Source organism: Geotrypetes seraphini, chromosome 7 (genome assembly GCF_902459505.1).
Source record: "Geotrypetes seraphini chromosome 7, aGeoSer1.1, whole genome shotgun sequence".
Classification (NCBI taxonomy): domain Eukaryota; kingdom Metazoa; phylum Chordata; class Amphibia; order Gymnophiona; family Dermophiidae; genus Geotrypetes; species Geotrypetes seraphini.
In genome coordinates, this window is record NC_047090.1 from 49,356,407 (window position 1) to 49,377,815 (window position 21,409).

General features: G+C 41.8%; 1 protein-coding gene across 17 annotated transcripts in view; it reads right to left on the minus strand.

Moving 5' to 3' along the window:
* The window catches only part of MICAL3 (microtubule associated monooxygenase, calponin and LIM domain containing 3), a 711,269-nt gene that overhangs the window by 416,925 nt on the left and 272,935 nt on the right, over positions 1–21,409 (minus strand). For all 17 annotated transcript variants that reach the window (XM_033950898.1, XM_033950894.1, XM_033950891.1 and 14 more), the window contains 4 exons: positions 20,751–20,898; positions 19,392–19,588; positions 6,546–6,658; positions 3,655–3,717 (listed from right to left, as the gene is read on the minus strand). In XM_033950898.1, coding sequence (XP_033806789.1) covers positions 3,655–3,717; positions 6,546–6,658; positions 19,392–19,588; positions 20,751–20,898 — 521 coding nt within the window. The remainder of the gene's footprint in view (positions 1–3,654; positions 3,718–6,545; positions 6,659–19,391; positions 19,589–20,750; positions 20,899–21,409) is intronic.

Genomic DNA, 21,409 nt, shown 5'->3' on the forward strand with positions numbered 1-21,409 from the left:
CCGAGGAGGTCTACTTCCTGTTTTAGTAAGTGCAATTTTATCCATAAAACCCTGTTGCTTCATATAATTCCATATATATGTATATAATGTAATAAATAAAAGTCCAGAAAGCAGTGCCGAGAGGTAGAAGGGGAGGGGCGGCGCCGGGACCTCCGATAACAGTGCGTCCTTCCTTATCCTGTTTCTAGGGACTTTTGGGCCTTACTGCTATATTCATTTGATGTGTGATAGACATGTTTTTTTGCGCTGCACTTTATTTTTTAATTTTTGTATCTTTTCTAGTAATGTTCCTAGCTTAGTGTTCAGCTTGCAATTCTTATTTATTTGATCACTTTGTATGCGCTGATTGTTTTTCCTTTACTACTGTTTAGAATTGTAATTCAAATCGTTTGCAATAAAGTTTACATAAAATAGTTCATTTGTACTTAATTTTAAATGTCAGGCAAAATGGTCGGCCCTCGCGCATGTTCACTTCATCAAGTCTGGCCCTCTTTGAAAAAAGTTTGGACACCACTGCTCTATAGCAACCCGAGGGCTTCTTTCTTGATTAATGGGACCCGGACTGATTCTTTTCCTATTTTTCGGGATACTCGGCAGGGCTGCCCCCTTTCCCCCTTACTTTTTCTGATTGCTTTGGAGTCGTTGCTTTGTACTCTTAGGGGGTTTGCTGCTGTTCAGGGTCTTCGTGTTGGGGGGACTGAGTTGAAGACACTTGCCTTTGCTGATGATTTGTTCTTAATCCTCACTAGACCTGAAGTGTCCCTACCTAGTGCGTTAGATCTTCTTTCTGAGTTTGGTTTTTACTCTGGTCTTTCACTTAATTTGGATAAGTCCTTTGCTTTGCCTTCCTCCCCCGACCTTCGTCGCACTTGGAGGGGGGTGTTCCCCCTTGGTTGGGCTGATTCTTCTTTGAAATATTTAGGAGTCCTCCTTCCTTCAGATTTATCCACTTTATATCGACTGAACGTGGAGCCATTGTTCCAAGCTCTCCAGAACAAGTTGCAGCTCTGGGGAACCCTACCCTTTTCGCTTTTGGGCTGTGTACACCTGTATAATATGCTCCTTGTTGGCTCTATGTTTTCCAGGTCCTTCCTCTATATCTGACTTCTCGGGATGAACGCAGATTAGAACGTTTAGTCCAAAGATTTCTTTGGCGCGGAAAGAGGCCCTGTCTCCCTTACAGCCGAGCGGCGGCTCCGTGGTACAAGGGTGGTCTGGGTATCTTGAATCTTCGCTATCTGACCATTGGTTGTGGAATGCGCCATATCAATGATTTTTTCAGAGGGACTTCTATCTTCACTCCTACTCACTTGGAACTTCATTGTTTTCGCTTTATTCATTTTAGTGCTTATTTTCACTCGCTTCCCTCCCCTTTGCCTGAGTCTCTTTCAACGAAGGTGCTACATCGTCCCTTACGGAAGGTTTGGCGCTGGGTCTGTAAATTTCACTCTCTCTCTGCTTCAGTCTCTCCTTTTTTGCCTATCCGTTTTAATCCCTCCTTTTTACCTGGGGTTGATGGGTTGAGTTTTGCTCGGTGGGAAACAAGGGGCATTCATTTTGTGTTTCACCTGGTTGATGATGACGGTAAAATTAAATCCTTTGCATGACTAAGAGATGAATTTGGTCTCCCGCCCACTGATTACTTTGCCTATATGCAAGTTCATCATTACCTTTATTCTCTGCCCTCTAGATTTTTACAGGCCTCTTGCCACGAGTTGCTCTCCACGGCATTCACCATTGGTTCCCAACTTTCTGTTCCCCTTAAATTCCTTCATCGCCATTTGAAAGATGAGTCCCCCATGTTTGATTTTACCGCTTTACGGGAAGCTTGGGCCCGTAACCTTGCAATTGACTTGCCTGATGATGTGCTTCTCCAGGCAGTCCGTAGGTTACCTGCCTTTAGAAAATATACTACCTTTTGGGAGCAACACTATAAGTTGATTTTTCGCTTGTACATTTCTCCCAGGAGGGCGTATCTCTCGAGTTTTCGCGAGACTGCTACCTGTCTCCGCTGCCTGGCTCCTGACGCGGGCCTGGGTCATATGTTTTGGACTTGTTCTCACATCCAGGCTTTTTGGCATGCTGTTTTTACATTTGTGGAACATATTTGGAGCATTTCGATTCAACGCTCGCCCTTATTACTGTTTGGAGCTATCCCTCATTATTGCCCTCGTACGAGGGGGGCTGCTGCTTTCCTTAAGTGGACTGTCCTTGTGGCCCTGAAGTGTATTTTACTGAAATGGCTTGAGGGAGATGCACCAGACTACTCCATTTGGCGTTGCCGGATGATTACTCTCCCGATGTGGGAGCGGCGTGATGTGCAGGACTTTTCCTCTCTCCCAGGCCGTACCTTCCAATGTGTCTGGGAACCATTTTGGACTACTATGACTCCTGTGGCTCGCAGCCGTTTGCTTAATTGTTGACTCTTTGTTTTTGTCTTTTCTAAAGTATCTGGTATGCCTGTTTCCCTGGATTCTTTTCTGTTTGCCTTTGTTGCGCTTTGAAGGAGGACCTCCCGGGGGGGGGGGGGTTGGGGAGGGGGGGGGGGTGGGGTGGTTTGGTGGGGGGGATGGGGATTTTGGAATGTTTATACCAAAAAATGTGAGCATATCTGCAGTTTGATTTGTCTCGTTGTTTGCTGTTTTTCATGAGCTCAATAAAATATATTTGAACATAAATAATGCTATTATTATTACTGCTGCCGGGAGGTGGTGTCATGGGTTGTTACATTGCGGCGGGAGGGAATGGGCATCTCTCCTACTGCTGTGGGGGTATCGATGGTTGTTGCATGGCGGCAGAAGGGTTTGGGCATCTCTTCTGCTGCCAAGGGGTGTCGGAGGGTTGCATTGCAGCGGGAGTGGCATCTCTCCCACTGCTTGGGTGAGGGGAGTGTTGCATGGCGATGAAGAGAGTGGGCATCTCTCCTATTGCTCAGGGGGAGGGGGGGCGAGGGTTGTTGCGTGGTGGCAGGAGGGCATGGGCATCTCTCCCGCTGCCGGGGGGGGTTGCTTCATGGTGGTGGGAGGGAGTGGGCATGCATCCCTCCTGCCGATCTTCGATTTGGGTGGGGGTTTTATTGTGCATTTATTCTGCTCATGTGCCAATTACTATCACCAGTAATAGGCACATGCAAATTTAGCAACCTTCCGCGAACCTCATTTGCATGTGCTGTTTTTTAAAGAATGTCCTGCCTTTTTAAAATCGTTACAGTACTGTCCACAACCACTACCCTTCGGATTTTACCATGAACATTTGAGAATCTTCCCCTTAGAGCAGTGGTCTCAAACCCGCGGCCCGCCAGGTACTATTTGAGGCCCTCAGTATGTTTGTCCTAATCATAAAAGTAAAATAAAACAGTTTCTTAATTATATGTCTCTTTAGCTATAAATTACAATATTATTATTAAGACTTAGCCAACAGGAAAGATTTATAAACTATAAAGAGTTTTACCTGATGCAAAATGGTCATTTCTTTAATAAGACATTAACTATTTTTTCTGAGGCCCTCCAAGTACCTACAAATCCAAAATGTGGCTCTGCAAAGGGTCTGAGTTTGAGACCACTGCCTTAGAGCTCTGTTAGGATGGCTGGCAACAATAGTGGAAACAATAGTTATTTCTTTGAGCGTTGCACAATTTTTATAGTTGGTACTTACATCCTCTGACTGGCTTGTTTTTCGTCGCTTTCCTGCACTTTCCAGATCCTTTTCTTTTTTGTCCTGTATGAAGAAAAACAAAGTTGCCTCCTGATTTAATCAGCAAATTTGAAATTCATCACTGGTCAATCTCTACAAAAATTACTGGTGCTAAGGTGTATGGGGACAGACTTAAAGATCTCAATCTTATACTTTGGAGGAAAAGCAGGAGAGGGGAGATATGACAGAGTCGTTTAAATACCTACGTAATATAAATGTGCATGAGTCGTATCTCTTTCATTTGAAAGGAAACTCTGCAATGAGAGAGCATAGAATGAAGTTAAGAGGTGATAGGCTCCGGAGTAATCTGAGGAAATACTTTTTTATGGAAAGGGTGGTAGATGCGTGGTGGTGGTGGAAACAGAGGCTGTGTCTGAATTCAAGAGGGCCTGGATAGGCACTTGGGATCTCTCAGAGAGAGAAAGAGATAATGATTACTGTGGATGGGCAGACTAGATGGGCCATTTGGCCTTTATCTGCCATCATGTTTCTATGTAAGGCAGACGAGGCAATGACCATTTGGTCTTTAATTTAACTGATTCAGAAGTATTCAAATGGGTTTCTTGAAAACACACTATGGTCGGGGGACTTTTTTAGACATAGTCCAAAATCTTCTTACGTTTTATAGGATTATTAAATCCCTTGACATTTAAGGATACTATTTTCAACATCCTGATATTTTGAAACTATGACCTGAAGTGAATGATAGCAAATATAGAGCAACCACATAAGCTAAAGAAATCAAGCAGTGACTAACAGAAAACTGGATGAACCAGATGACATCTAGATGAACCAAATTGTTCAATCCAAAAGAGGACTGAAAACAGAAAAACCCCGTGGGTAGAGTGTGCACAAGTGCAGTGTTATCACAGTTCCTGCAATACAGGTTGAAACATATTAAACTTCAACAACAAAAACACCCATTTACCCCAGCAAGACCACAACAATTCAATGATACTTACATAGCATAGAATGTGTATGAAAGTATGCAGCATAAAAGCAAAGAAACATATACAGCATTTAAATTATATCCCTGGACAGGAAACAAGGCAGGAGGTTCCACCTTCATGGAGGTGGACCGGAAGCGGAAGCTAATTGTTGGTTAGAGTGCAAACCCACCCGGTCTCCTGTCGATGATGAGCAAATTGGCGTGCTGTCCCCAGTGAATTCAATCGGCGCTGTACCCCAGAGGAGCAGTCTCTGTAAATGTCCTTCACGTGAAAAGAAAACAAACTTGAGTGCCATGCGGCCAGGTATCGCAGGCAAGGGAATAAGCTGGTAAGTTCTCAGCGGCAGCAATTATCGACCAAAAGTCAGACCAAATCAATGCTTGTTAGCTGAAATTCTTCCAGAAAGTCAGAGAGTAGCTTGGGATCAGTGAAATTTCTGAGGCGAGGGCGAAAGGCAAGCAATATTATGAGCATCAAGCTTAAGTGGAGATTTGACCTTCACTTTCTGTATGACTTTGGTCAGTTGGCTATAATGAAGAAAATGAATTATCATAGGCCTTGAATATTTCGCATTAGCTGGGCTGAAGGGAGGAATTCAATGGGCTCTGTCCAGTTCAAAGTCCTTTGTAATCTGTACAGTATATCCAAAAGCTTAGGGATAAAGGATTCCATTTATTTAGCAGCATCTGAGCCTTCCTGTCCCTCCGGGATGCCTAGGATCCTCAGATTATTACATCTGGATCGCAGATTGGTATCCTCAAGTTCTTTCTCGAATTGAGCCACGTTCTTTACTTGCTTTTGCAGGGTCAAAATGGAGGCCTGTGCGCCAGTTTGTTTGGATTCCAGAACATCCATCCATACTTTGAACTGGTTGAAATCTAACTTCAACGATGCCAGATTGCTTTTGATTTCAGACGTATCATCTTTGGTTTCATTTATAATTTCTTTCATTGATCTTGTATAGAGTCGGTCTCTTCCTTCTCCTCCATAGGCTTCTGCGGAGTTGTGGACCATGACTTATGTATTTTCCCTGCTATAGGAGTGGTCTTAGGCGCTTGGGCCAATCAGGCCCTAGGATCCTGTGGGTTGGGCAGTGGAGGGGCGGGCCTTCCTCATTTGGACAGAGGTGGGCCTGCTGGCCAGATGGTACGAGGAGCCGTCCAGTCAACTTGCAGGTAAGCCCAAGGGGGGGGTTCTGCTGTGTTGGGTTTTCATTGAAGGGGGGTCTGGCAGGAGGGGGTTGGGAACCCTCCTGCCGGCGATCTTAGGGGGGCCGTTGAGTGGTCCGGCAGGAGGAGTTGGGCACCCTCCTGCTGGTGACCTTCCGGGGGGGGGGGCCGTTGAGGGATCTGGCAGGAAGGGTTGGGTACTCTCCTGTCGCGATCATCAAGGGGGCGGGTTCTGTCGGCAGGAAGGGTTGAACACCTTCCTGCCGGTGATCATGGATTTTGTCGGCAGGTGGGGTTGGGCACCCTCCTGCCGCTTTTGTCGGGGGGGGGTTGGGGAGGGGAGACTTGCGGCTGTAGCCGCGGACGCTATACTAATCGCGGCAGGGAGATCCTTGCCGCCTAGGCTTGCTTAAGACTAGCCTTAGGCAAGCTTAGGTGGGCTTGTAGGCTTCTCTAGGCTCCCTACAGGTGCTTTCAATATAGGCGGCCTGTCTGAGGAGCATTTTTTTTAGAAAACGTGCCTTCCGATTGGCCGATTAGACAGCTTTAGGACGCCTACAGCTGCCTACAATCAGAGGCACTTTGCAGAATCAGGGCCTATATGTTCAAGAGACATGTGCATCTGCAAGATGAGTGAGGAATGTCCAACATGACTATGCAAAAAGAAAAGACATCAACTCCAAAATGTGCCTGTTTACACAAAAGGGAGATGGCTGAAATAGCAATGCTGTACCTTTGGTGTGCGTTTGCGTGAAATAGTCTGTCCCAGCTTACTAAGGAAGGAGATAGGAGACTTCGTGTTTACAATCAGGGCAGCCTTCTCATCTACATTAAGGTCTGTATTTTCTGCAAAGAATAAAATAAAACAGTCAAACACATAAAAAGGTTGGGATGAACTGGAGCACAATATGAAATCTGACAATGATTTTTCCATGATGCCCTGTATCAAATCCATTGTAACCTGTTTTATGCATTTTTGATTACATAGGCAACTACATTTTTTGTTTGTAGGAGCACAATGAATATTTGAGCACCAACCCCCGAAGAAGCCAACCTGTGAGTGAAATGGTGGCATTGCTGGAATACAGAAAGATAAGTGTTCTTCCTTGGTGATTTTTTTAAGATGAATTGAATAACACATTTCAACATAACAAATAATTATGTCATGAGCAGAAAAGGTTTAATAAGATAAAGAAGAAATATAAGTACAGTAAAAAAAATTTTCTGCAGTTTTTAAAAGAAGACCAATGAGTGATAAAGAAACTAGTAGTTGTTTTGGTGCTTAAGAACATGGCACCTGATATGGTTACTGAGGTCTCTTTTTTTACTCTCCCTATCAGGAGAGAAACAAGCTCTTGATTTATCAAGTGTTTTCCCCAGTGAGTATGTGTTTGGAGTGTTTTCACTATAGACTTTGGGTAATCACCTCAAATAGTAGTGTGCATTGTGAGTTAACACTCCCCAACACAAGCACATATACTCTAAAGAAATGAAGAACATTCTCAAGTAACAAACATCTTATAGTTAATCACTCTTTTTGAACTTTATGGATAGCTGCTGGTTTGCACACACAAAACATTGAGGTGTTTATGGCAATTCTGGTTCTTCTATGCAACAGTGTCATCAATGTCAATTTGGCCCAACTACAATTTTTCTGTAGCAACCATCATTTTTGGGGCAGTGAAGACAGAGGGTAACATCAGCTAACATAACATAACAAAACTTGTTAGATACCGCAGCTACCTCGCGGTTCTGTATGGTTAACAAAAATTAAAATACAAGTTTACACGGTATAAGCACAGTTAATTAATCAAAATATTTGCCAAATAGTTCAGTCTTCATAGATTTTCTAAATGCCACACTAAAAGAAAAGGAGTAATGAGAGAGCTGCAATCTTTGCCTCTCACCTCCTCACCGGTACAGCCGACACTGCACCTGGGCCAATCAGGCCTTAGGATTAGTGGGGATGGGCGGACCCGCTATGCCTAAGGTCTTATTGGTCCAGGCTTCTAGAGCCTGGGCCAATCAGGCCTTAGATTTAGCGGGGATGGGCCGGGAAGGGGCGGGCCCGTCTCATTTCCACGAGGCGGGCCCGTCGGCTGGATGGCAGCAAGACCCGTCAAGCCAACCAACATGTAAAGGTTAGTTTGGGGGGGGAGGGTCGTCGGGCTTTCCGGCAGGAGGACTGGGCATCCTCCTGCCCGCGATTACCAGTTTGGGGGGAAAGGGGTTCCAGGGGGGTTCCGACAGGAGGACTGGGCATCCTCCTGTCGGCGATGGGACAGGCGGCCGCGACCGCTATACTTATTGCAGCAGGGAGATCCCTTGCTGCCATAAGTATAGCGGCCGCGTCTAATTTAACCCGATTCTCTAACCGGCGTCTGTACCATGGACGCCGGTTACAGAATCGGGGTTTAGTGTAGGACCGATTCTGTAAAGGACACCTCTCCTGGGCGTTCTATACAGAATCAGGGCCTAAGTCTGTATTTGTAAGTCTAAATGTTATATCTATACTGTAATTGCTGTAATCTAAACCCTTGTCCATGCTGTAAATGCTTTAAAGTCTATGTCTCACTAAGATTTGTCCTAACCATAATATGAATGTACTCCGGTAACCCATTCTGGGCTCTTTGGGAGAACAGACTAAATAAATAACTAAATAAATAGAATAAGAATAGCCTTACTTGGTCAGACCAATGGTCCATCAAGCCCAGTAGCCCATTCTCATGGTGGCCAATCCAGGTCACTAGTACCTGGCCAAAACCCAAAGTGTAGCAATATTCCATGCTACCGATACAGGGCAAGCAGTGGCTTCACCGTGTCTTTCTCAATAACAGACTATGGACTTTTCCTCCAGGAACTTGTCCAAACCTTTCTTAAAACCAGCTATGCTATCCGCTCTTACCACAACCTTTGGCAACGCGTTCCAGAGCTTAACTATTCCCGAGTGAAAAAAAAATTTCCTCCTATCGGTTTTAAAAGTATTTCCCTATAACTTCATCGAGTGCCCCCTAGTCTTTGTAATGACGGAGTGATTGATCCACTTGTACCTGCTCTACTCAGGATTTTGTAGACTTCAATTATATCTCCCTTCAGGTTCTCTGCTGTCTTCCATATTTTCAATGTATTATCTCCCTTAGGTAAAAATTGGGGGAGTTGGGAGTAAGCTTCTACATTTATGTAGATGATCTCGGTTTGGAGATTCCTATAATGGATATTGTATCAGATTTTAGGTTAAAAATGTTATGTTAATGCTGTGGAAGAATGGATCAAATCACATTGTTTAAAGTTTAATATGGACAAAAAGAAATTCATGCTATTGTATCCCCCCCACAACAAATGGCATATCAGAATTTAATTATAAATTAATCTCATTTCAATTTGGGAACATCTATAAAATTAATGGGTGTCATTTTAGATTTCACTATCATTTGAGAATTCAATTGATGGTGTCAAGAAAAGTGTTTCTAAGTCCTATCAAATGCCTACACTTTTCCTTTGCCTCTTCTTAATACCTGCACAATGCAAAGTAAGCATGTATTATTTAGGATTTAACCTTGGACCCTAAATTGAATGTTACTTGCCTATCTGATCTTGATAATTATTATAAGCCTCCCTACAGAGTTTTCAACCAATACAATAGCAGACATAGAAATAAAGATGATGGTTTGGCCCTAATTTTCTCAAGTGTTATTCTTATCTCTCTTTTGCAGTCTTCATTCTCGATCCATTTTGAGACCATGGACTTTTATCTGAATACTTCTCAACCCATTGACTTCATGTTTATCTATCAACCACCCCCAATATTTGCATCCTACATGGTTGAACAACACTGTACCCTCTAAGCTGAGTAGGAGTTATCCTTCTTCATTGTTGCTGATGGGGAGTGGTGCTTCAATATGCTTTCAATTACTAGGGACTGGCAGGTTCCCTGGAGTTTTGCAGTTTGCCTGTCCCTCAACCCTACTGGCAGAATTGTAGGTGGAGGATATAGGCATTATTACAGGGTGCAAGTGCCACCCCATTTGAATGGTTTGCCACCCCTTTGCTACCCCAATTCAAGTGTGGGCTGTTCTGCCATGGCTGCTTCCTGCAATGTGCAGCACCGGCAGTAGAGGAAAGTGAAACTGTAGAGCTTTCCATCTTGCATGCAGTGCTGCATACTCTGCCATCCTGGCCCTGCCCCACAAAGTCACTTACTGTTTTGAGGGGGTAGGACTGGAACTAGCAGAATGTGCAGCAGCACAAGCAAGATGGAAGGCCCCAAAGCTTTACTTTCCTTTTTTACCACTGCTGCATGTGTAAACTTGGATTGAGGGAGAGGGAGGAAGTACAGATGCTGGATTGATGAGGGAAGAGAGAAAGAAGCTATTCTTGTTCATTGTGGGGGGGGGAGGATGTTGGACAAAACTCAGACAGTAGAGTGACAGAAGGGAGATACTATCTAAAGGAAAGAGAAAGGAGATGTTGGATGGAGAAAATGGGAATAGAGACACAAAGGTAGAAGCTGCACCCTGTGGCAGTAAAAAGATGAGTTGATGAGATTGGCAGTAGAGAGATGGACAAGATGCTAAATGTGAGAAAGAGAGGGAAAGCAAGGAGATCTGATGCATTTGACAAAAGTTGAGAAGGAGAAAGAGAGAGGAGTTACTGAATCAGGAAAGGATGGAAAAAAAGGAATATGATTGCTCAAAGAGAGATGGTAGACATGGAAAGAGTATGGTGGCAAAAGAGAAGTCCTCTATTCCTGTACAAGTGGGTTATGAATTCCAAATCACGAGACTGCTTCTAGGAAGCCTCATTTATATAATGGTTTAGACCCTCCCCTCTTATCTCAGGATTGCCCTCAGGTAACCAGTTGCTTTCCTACAAGCAAGAGAGTAGGATCTAGTCTTTTCTGCTTGTGCTTACGTTTCTTTAAAGTCAGTATTTGTTTTCATGCTTCAAGCCTTCATGCTGCAGAGGTTCCCAGTGGGGATAACTCTGGCTGCGGAATATCGCAGACTTTGAGCAAAAAGCACAGTTACTTACCATAACAGATATTATCCAGGGACAGCAGGAAGATATTCTCACATATGGGTGATGTCATCCACAGAGCTCTGATGCGGACAGCTGCAAAAGCGCTGTTGCTTTAAGAACTTTAGAAAGTTTGCGACTGACCACACTGTACATGCGCAAGTGCCTTCCCGCCAGACATAGGCACGTCTCCTCAGTTCAGATAGCCAGCTAAAAAGTCAATCAGGGGAGGTGGGTGGGTTGTGAGAATATCTGCCTGCTGTCCCTGGATAACACTTGTTACAGTAAGTAACTGCTTAATCCCAGGACAAACAGGCAGTATATTCTCACATATGGATGACCAACAAGATAACCAGAATGGGATGGTGGGAGTGTTGGCGTTTAGGAGAATAAATGTTGTAATACTGCTTGGCCAAAGTGGCCATCCCATCTGGAAAAAGATTCCAGACAGTAATGTGAGATGAATGTGTGAACCGAGGATCAAGTAGCAGCAGCAGAGAGCCTTAGGCAGCCTGGCAGTGACATATAACTTAGGAGGAATCAAAATTTAAAAGAAATCCTATGTCCATCTATGCTTCCAGAGAATGGTATGAATATCATGACGATAGTCATGGTTCATGCTGAAACAAGGCTGCCCTGTGAACTTCTAAAAGCTAAGTTACTCAGCATTTCATATTCTGCTCTTTTCACTGGTTTTCAGCATTATATCTGCTTAATTTCTCTTTTCCTCCCTGTTTCTTACTAAAAAAAAAATATAAAAAAGCACAAAAAAATAAATCCTTCTCTTTCCTCTGTTAAATCTTATTTCCTCTTCCTGCATTTTTGTTTAAAATACTGGTGCCTGTGGCTCAGGGTGACTAAAGTAGGGAAAATCCTGTTATAAATCCTGTGTTTTAGGGTAGCACTGATAGAACCTGCATTTTTGTTTAAAATACTGTGTTTTAGGTGGTATAGAGCCTATATTTCTGGTGCCTGTGGCTCAGGGTGACTAAAGTAGGGAAAATCCTGTTATAAATCCTGTGTTTTAGGGTAGCACTGATAGAACCTGCATTTTTGTTTAAAATACTGTGTTTTAGGTGGTATAGAGCCTATATTTCTGACTCATTAGTTTTTAGCCATTGTGTCTGATTAGGTGGAGAAGGGAGGGGCTTAATTGCATTATCTTTGGGACATTGCTGAAACAAGGCTGCCCTGTGAACTTCTAAAAGCTAAGTTACTCAGCATTTCATATTCTGCTCTTTTCACTGGTTTTCAGCATTATATCTGCTTAATTTCTCTTCTCCTCCCTGTTTCTTACTAAAAAAAAATATAAAAAAGCACAAAAAAATAAATCCTTCTCTTTCCTCTGTTAAATCTTATTTCGTCTTCCTGCATTTTTGTTTAAAATACTGTGTTTTAGGTGGTATAGAGCCTATATAGAGCCACCCTGTGGCATCAGGGTGACTTAAGTAGGGAAAATCCTGTGTTTTAGGGTAGCACTGATAGAACCTGCAGTTTTGTTTAGGTGGTATAGAGCCTATATTTCTGGTGCCTGTGGCTCAGGGTGACTAAAGTAGGGAAAATCTGTTATAAATCCTGTGTTTTAGGGTAGCACTGATAGAACCTGCAGTTTTGTTTAAAATACTGTGTTTTAGGTGGTATAGAGCCTATATTTCTGCCTTACTTGTAGTCTTACTTATAGTCCCACCAACCCCAGGGACCACTATTCATATATAGAGACCCATATAATCAGGACTACTCAAATCAAGTCACTTCACAACCAATCAAGATGACCTTTATTCTATGCAATCACTGTGGTGCTTTAATTCCAAGACATACTATTTGGAGACTTAAGGCTTGCCCCATCTGTCTTCAACTTGCCAGTATTAAGGAGGAGCTCTGCAAACTTAAACAGGAATTGAATACAATTAAAGCAGCTTCCATCACTCCACAAAATCATACCAACTTACCACCTCTACCTCAAAGAATAAAACAGCCCAGGAATAAATGGGTCACAGTAGGCTCAGGAAGACTGCGACATATAACACAGAAACATCCACCTTCACTAATATTACCTCTACAGAATTCCTTCGCTCCACTAGTGCACTGCGATACTCAGGAAAACAGAAGGGAGGTGGGACTTGAACCAATGAAGGAAACTCAAGAGAACAAGAGCACCCTAAGTACAAATAAAAAAACCAAAAACAGAAAACTATTACTGTTGGGGGATTCCATCATCAGAGGCATTAACCTTGGAACACAGGGCGAGGAGACCAAAATAGTGAAATGTCTTCCAGGATCCTCAGCTACCAGGAGTTCCAGGCAAATACTGACTATAATTAAGGAAGAAACTAAGGATTTTAACACTGATGTTGTTATCCATCTGGGAACAAATGACCTGGCCAACAACTCCACACTTGCAGCACAGAAAGCTTTTCGGGAGCTTGGTGAGGGTGTGAAACCTTTTGTAAAGACTTTAGCTTTTTCTGAAATACTGCCTGCATATGGAAAAGGAGAGCAAAGAGTGAAAAACACAGAGGACTTTAATAGATGGCTCAGAGCCTGGTGTCATCGAGAAGGCTTCAGGTACATAGGAAGATGGGGAAATACATGGAAGGACAAGAAGCTATATTGCACTGATGGGCTACATATTACTACAGCAGGAAAAAGAAACCTTGCAGAGAAATTTAGACAATATTTTTCTAGGCATTTAAACTAGAAGGTGGGGGTGGTGTATGTACGAAGGACAATTATAGAGACCACCCCCGGCAAAAGAAAAGATGTGATAGTAGTAAAGGCTGCAACATAAGCAATATCAGCAACTCATTTCTTAGTATTGCAACGGAAAGTGAAACGACACAAAAATCCATACGAAAAAGGAGATTATCGCTGAAAAATAGCTGGAAAGCGATGACCACAAATGCTCGCAGTCTAAGCAACAAAGTTCATGATCTGCTAGCCCTGATATTAGAGGCAGATCTAGATATTGTTGCTATCACAGAGACATGGTTCAGTGAATCACATGGATGGGATGCAAACATACCGGGATATAATCTTTTTAGGAAGGACAGAGATGGTCATAAAGGTGGAGGAGTAGCTCTCTATGTAAAGATCAATATCCAAGCGACCGAAATGCAAGGGACCTGGGGAGAGGAAGAAGCGATATGGATTGCTCTGAAAAGAGAAGATGGAACTTCTATCTACGTGGGTGTAGTCTACAGACCTCCGACTCAATCGCAGCAAATTGATAAGGATCTGATTGTGGATATCCAAAAGTTTGGAAGGAAAGAGGAGGTTCTGCTGTTGGGAGATTTCAACCTGCCGGATGCGGACTGGAATGTTCCGTCTGCGGAATCGGAAAGAAGTAGGGAGATTGTGGATGCCTTTCAAGAGGCTCTGCTCAGACAAATGGTGACGGAACCCACAAGGGAAAAAGCGATATTGGATCTGGTCCTCACAAATGGAGAGAGTATCTCTAATGTTCGAGTGGGTGCTCACCTGGGTAGTAGCGATCATCAAACGGTTTGGTTTGATATAACGGCTAAAGTGGAGAGCGGCCGCACGATACTTAAAGTCCTAGATTTCAAACGTACGGACTTTAATGCAATGGGAAAGTACCTGAAGAAAGAGCTGTTAGGATGGGAGGACATAAGAGAAGTGGAAAGACAGTGGTTTAAGCTGAAAGGAGCGATAAAAATGGCTACGGACCTTTATTTGAAGAAAATCAATAAAAACAAGAGAAAAAGGAAGCCGATATGGTTCTCCAACCTAGTGGCTGAGAAAATAAAGGCGAAAGAGTTGGCGTTCATGAAATATAAAAAAATCCAAGAAGAGGAGAGCAGAAAGGACTACAGGGTGAAACTGAAAGAAGCCAAGAGAGAGATATGTTTGGCGAAGGCACAGGCGGAAGAACAAATGGCTAAAAATGTAAAAAAGGGAGATAAAAATTTTTTCAGATATATTAGTGAAAGGAGGAAGATAAAAAATGGAATTGCTAGGCTAAAAGATGCTGGGAACAAATATGTGGAGAGTGATGAGGAGAAAGCAAATGTGCTAAACAAATACTTCTGTTCTGTGTTCACAGAAGAAAATCCTGGAGAAGGACCGAGATTGTCTGGCAAAGTTACACGAGAAAATGGAGTAGATTCTGCGCCGTTCAAGGAGGAGGGTGTTTATGAGCAACTTGAAAAACTGAAGGTGGACAAAGCGATGGGACCAGACGGGATCCATCCCAGGATACTAAGGGAGCTCAGAGAGTTTCTGGCGAGTCCTATTAAAGACTTGTTCAACAAATCTCTGGAGACGTGAGTGATTCCTGGGGATTGGAGGAGAGCGGATGTGGTCCCTATTCATAAAAGTGGTCACAGGGATGAAGCAGGAAACTACAGGCCGGTGAGCCTCACTTCAGTTGTTGGAAAAATAATGGAAGTGTTGCTGAAAGAAAGGATAGTGTATTTCCTTGAATCTAATGGGTTACAGGATCCGAGGCAACATGGCTTTACAAAAGGTAAATCGTGCCAAACGAACCTGATTGAATTTTTTGATTGGGTGACCAGAGAGCTGGATCGAGGACATATGCTAGATGTAATTTACTTGGATTTCAGCAAAGCCTTTGATACAGTTCCTCATAGGAGGCTGTTGAACAAACTTGAAGGGCTGAAGTTAGGACCCAAAGTGGTGAACTGGGTCAGAAACTGGCTGTCGGACAGACGCCAGAGGGTGGTGGTTAATGGAAGTCGCTCGAAGGAAGGAAAGGTGACTAGTGGAGTCCCTCAGGGTTCGGTGCTGGGGCCAATCCTGTTCAATATGTATGTAAGTGACATTGCTGAAGGGTTAGAAGGAAAAGTGTGCCTTTTTGCAGATGATACCAAGATTTGTAACAGAGTAGACACCGAAGAGGGAGTGGAAAATATGAAAAAGGATCTGCAAAAGTTAGAGGAATGGTCTAATGCCTGGCAACTAAAATTCAATGCAAAGAAATGCAGAGTAATGCATTTGGGGATTAATAATAGGAAGGAACCGTATATGCTGGGAGGAGAGAAGCTGATATGCACGGACGGGGAGAGGGACCTTGGGGTGATAGTGTCCGAAGATCTAAAGGCGAAAAAACAGTGTGACAAGGCAGTGGCTGCTGCCAGAAGGATTCTGGGCTGTATAAAGAGAGGCGTAGTCAGTAGAAGGAAGAAGGTGTTGATGCCCCTGTACAGGTCATTGGTGAGGCCCCACTTGGAGTATTGTGTTCAGTTTTGGAGACCATATCTGGCGAAAGATGTAAGAAGACTTGAGGCGGTCCAGAGGAGGGCGACGAAAATGATAGGAGGCTTGCGCCAGAAGATGTATGAGGAGAGACTGGAAGCCCTGAATATGTATACCCTAGAGGAAAGGAGGGACAGGGGAGATATGATTCAGACGTTCAAATACTTAAAGGGTATTAACGTAGAACAAAATCTTTTCCAGAGAAAGGAAAATGGTAAAACCAGAGGACATAATTTGAGGTTGAGGGGTGGTAGATTCAGGGGCAATGTTAGGAAATTCTACTTTACGGAGAGGGTGGTGGATGCCTGGAATGCGCTCCCGAGAGAGGTGGTGGAGAGTAAAACTGTGACTGAGTTCAAAGAAGCATGGGATGAACACAGAAGATTTAGAATCAGAAAATAATATTAAAGATTGAACTAGGCCAGTTACTGGGCAGACTTGTACGGTCTGCGTCTGTGTATGGCCGTTTGGAGGAGGATGGGCAGGGGAGGGCTTCAATGGCTGGGAGGGTGTAGATGGGCTGGAGTAAGTCTTAACAGTGATTTCGGCAGTTGAAACCCAAGCACAGTACCGGGTAAAGCTTTGGATTCTCGCCCAGAAATAGCTAAGAAGAAAAAAAAAAAAAAAAATTTTAAATTGAATCAGGTTGGGCAGACTGGATGGACCATTCGGGTCGTTATCTGCCGTCATCTACTATGTTACTATGTTAGATGTGTAGTATTATGATATGCACCGACAGTTTCCAGAATCCACGAGATAAAGTAATTTATACTCTTAAACATGTTTCAGACTGCAACACAAGTGGAGTAGTGCATATAATAAAATGCCCATGTGACCTTCTATATGTTGGTCAAACTTCTAGGCATTTCAATATTAGACTTACTGAACATAAATGCAATATTAAACAGTAGGTCTTAGGAGCGCCATTAGCCAGACATTGTGTAGCAAATAAGCATGATTTTCAATCCTTGAGGACTTGTGTAATTTAAGTAGTTCATAGAGGAAGAGGAGGGGATATTAGAAGATATCTGGCCCAACATGAACAAAAATGGATATATCAGCTTGATACGCTATTGCCTAAAGGGCTGAATAAGAATATAGAATGGCAACATTTCTATTAATCACCCCTAATAAGTTATTTCCATAAAAAGTTTTTTCCACTATAAGTTTAGGTTTTTTTTCCATTATATGCTTAGGACTTTTAATCATATAACCAATAAGAAAAGAGTGTGGGTGGAGCTACATGATTACGTAGGACTGGGTGTGTATAAGTCACATGCTGGCGCCATCTTGCTGATGTTTGAAAATTACTGACAGAACGAGAGGCTGTAAGTAAATTTGCTGTAGCTTTTAACAATGTATTTCAATGATAGTTATTGTATTTGTTTTAATTTATAGACACTACTGTGCCTTACTAATTGGCCTTGAAGCAGCAGATCCATGAAACGCAAGCTGCGTCGGCTCCGGTTCTGGTAGTTTGGAATGGCTCCGGTCCTGGATCCAATAGTTTGATATGGCACAGACAGAATAGAAGAGTGAAAAGTAGAAAACTAAATATTGAAGATAAGTAATTTTCTGTTGGCTTTTTTCAAAGGTTTGAAGCAGTCTATATGTAAACACCTGTTGTTGAGTGCATTAGTTATAAATTAATGAAAGGATAAAAAAAAGAGATAAGTAAAGATAAAAATGTAAAAATGTATTAAGCAGGTTTTTGGCCAATGATTGAATTATGGAGTATTTATGTGGAACCTATCTACGCTAACAGTGAGTCGATGAAACGATAGTGTAGTACACCTAAACTCTGAGGTCTTTTCCTGCAGTATAAACATGATTGATAACGATTACAAGTAAACGTAGTATAGACCCCTTCATTTGAGTGGATCACATGATATTAAAGGTTGAATATTTGCCATGTTATTGATACTTCAAATAACTACCTGCTGAACACTGCTAATTTTTGTTTTTGAGCCATGCCAAATATTTGTTCAATGCATGCAGCAGCCTCCATGTGAAATGGAGAGATCATCAGAATTCAATTAAGTATGTGATAAGAACAGTTTATCCTTGGCTGCAGAGAAGATCAAGAGATCAAACAGGGACTGAAGAGAAATAGAAAATGAACAGATGATCATAGTCTATTTCTCCAGCATTTAGTTTTTAGACCCTGATTCTCACACTATCAAGTCTTCAGCCATCAAAAAAGGTATTACAAATTGTGCAACTGACCTGAAGATACTACAAAATTCATGGAGAGTGATCAAAATAAAGTTTATAAAAATTCTCAGAGATGTGGAACTCTATAAGAAAGGCTTGAAAACCTCCCTTGGGTGAAGAGTTCACCTTCCAGTCATTGTAATTTTATAAAAACTTTGATCACTAACTCCACAGAATATTGCTTAAATCTGTTTCAAAAAAACTCTTGCACATGAAAGTTCTAGTATGTTTGAGAGTCACTGTAGATGATGACATATAGAAAAAATTTTTTAGCACTTAGCTTAAGCAGGATTTGGGGGTCCCAACGTGGCCCCGTTTCGTTCCCTGCCTTAGGGAACCCGAATGGTGATGTTCAGACAGGTTCCTGGTTAAATGCAGTTGGTAATTGTGCCCTCGTGACTGAAAAATGGTTCTCTGCTGGAAAAACGGTTGTTAAATCTTGAAAGCTCAAAAAACCGCCAGATTTAACAACCGTTTTTTCAGCAGAGAACCATTTCTCAGTCACGAGGGCACAATTACCAACTGCATTTAACTAGGAACCTGTCTGAACATCACCATTCGGGTTCCCTAAGGCAGGGAACGAAACGGGGCCACGTTGGGACCCCCAAATCCTGCTTAAGCTAAGTGCTAAAAATTTTTTTCTATATGTCATCATCTACAGTGACTCTCAAACATACTAGAACTTTCATGTGCAAGAGTTTTTTTGAAATAGATTTTAGCAATATTCTGTGGAGTTAGTGATCAAAGTTTTTATAAAATTACAATGACTGGAAGGTGAACTCTTCACCCAAGGGAGGTTTTCAAGCCTTCCTTATAGAGTTCCACATCTCTGAGAATTTTTATAAACTTTATTTTGATCACTCTCCATGAATTTTGTAGTATCTTCAGGTCAGTTGCACAATTTGTTATTCTCAGACCTTTTCTGACTTGTCTACAGTTGCCATCCCTGTATATATTATATCAAAAAAGGTATGGCCAAGACTCAATCATATAGAAAGAAAATACTATACAAACACCAGCTCTAACTTTGGATTTATAATGACTCTTTTCCCTTCTTTGTCAGATTATCACTTCCTTTCTCATTCTTAAAATATTCACTGGACCAAGTTCTTACCACCAGATGTTGTGGTGTCCTTGAACATCTCATAGAACTGAGTTAAGTACATCACCATAGACAGTTTGTCTGGCTCCCCTACTGATGCCATCTCCTTGCCAGTCATGATGGGAGAAATGCCAAACTCTTTTTCCGCAATGTCAAAAGCTAGCTGATTATTCTTCTCTATATTGTGCTCATCCAGAGACTCAAAATCTCTGCAAGAGAGATGAATTTATAAGAAAAATAATGAAATGGAACAGAGGAAGCCTCTAGGTTTACATAATTTTACCTGTCTAAAAAAAGTTTTTAGTAACAGATATGAAATTTATTTTCTAAATTTCTTACTTAAAGAAACTTTCTCACCTGCCACAAAATTGCTGGTACTTTATCACACATAAATGCTGTATTTTAACATGCATGTCAAACATTTAGAAACAGCATGGCTATTTACCTTCAACAGTTTATTCATTTTTCAGAAAAGATATACAAGTTGTATTAAAGTTCCTTGTTTTAGGTGAAAAAAAAAGATCTGTACAATATCCAGAAAGGAATTATAGAGTTGCAAATAATTTGAAACGCAGCATAAACATTAACATCTTTATGAAAATGGTGTACCTGGAACTCTAGCATATTTGATATGGGTAGTCTCCAATACATTTAGGGCTCCTTTTACTAAGCTACGCTAGCGGTTTTAGCATGCGCTAGACACTAACGGTAGCATTGAGCTGACGTTAGTTCTTGGCACGTAGCGCGGGATTAGCGCGCAGCAATGCAGCTCACGCTAAAAACGCTAGCACACCTTAGTAAAAGGAGCCCTAAGAGTTTTCAATTATAGGTATAAATTTTGTTTTATACAAGACAGAAAGACTTAAAATAGTATTGTTGATTATACATTTTTTTTAATACAGTAGGCTCTCTGTTAACTGATACTCAATTAGCCATAACTCTCAAGCAACCAGAAAAAAAATCTAAGAAATACTATAATACTTTGATTTTATTTTCATTTTTATTTAATTTCTGGCAGAAATTTAAGTATAAACTTGGCATGCAACATCCAAGTACACCCACGCTTTGCATACCACATGTCCAGTAGTTTGTCTGGAAAAGTTTATGGTATGGCATAGTATTGGGTATTAGTTAGGCCTATTTTTATAGCAACTCTCAAGCAACCAGAAACTACATTTATTCTGTATCTATTAATCCCCTTGGATGCCGGTTAACTGAGAGTCTACTGTATAATGCCTCAGGGGCAGGTATACGAAGGCTTTCCTCCCCTCTGTTTATGGGAATAGGGGTCCTAAGAATAGACTGCTATTTGTAAAAGATGTCATATTGTGTGAATTTAGAGAACGGTAACTTCTTATCCTGTCAACTTACATGAGGTCAGGACGATACTGGTGAATAATAGCACATAGTGCTAGGCCACTCTTCCAAGACATGGTGAGATCTGTCACATTTACACTCCTATATCCATCTGTCTGCCTTTGGCACCAGCTAAGCAACTTACTGGATCGAGCAACAGATTCTGGAAGACATGCAGAAACAAAAGTTATAGGATGAAAAAGACTTGTAGTATTTCTGGCACAATAATAAAGATATGATATTGATGATGGATGGTAAAGTAGCCACAGAGTGAGAAAACTTAAAAAAGGTTACCCACTGCCTCTGTTTAAATTTGTAAATTATAATATTGATTGGGTGAGTGATTTTAGTATTTTCTTTATAGTGTACAAAACAAAATCTATTTGGATGCTGTAAATCAAATTTCAAAATCTATTAAAGCGAAGCAAATGCACTACCAAAAACATAGAACACAAGATCACCAAATTGTATTTACCTTCCCTCTTCTTTTTAAAACAAATTGTATTTCAGTTTTAACCTTGGGCTCAAGTATATGTGATTTGTTTTAATCTGTTTATTGACTGTACTATAGAATTTAGATTGTAAGCCACCCAGAAGGATTACCAATGTCGCAGGATAGTAAGATTTTAATAAACTTGGACAAAAAGGAAAATCGGAGAGAGAGGGAGGGAACC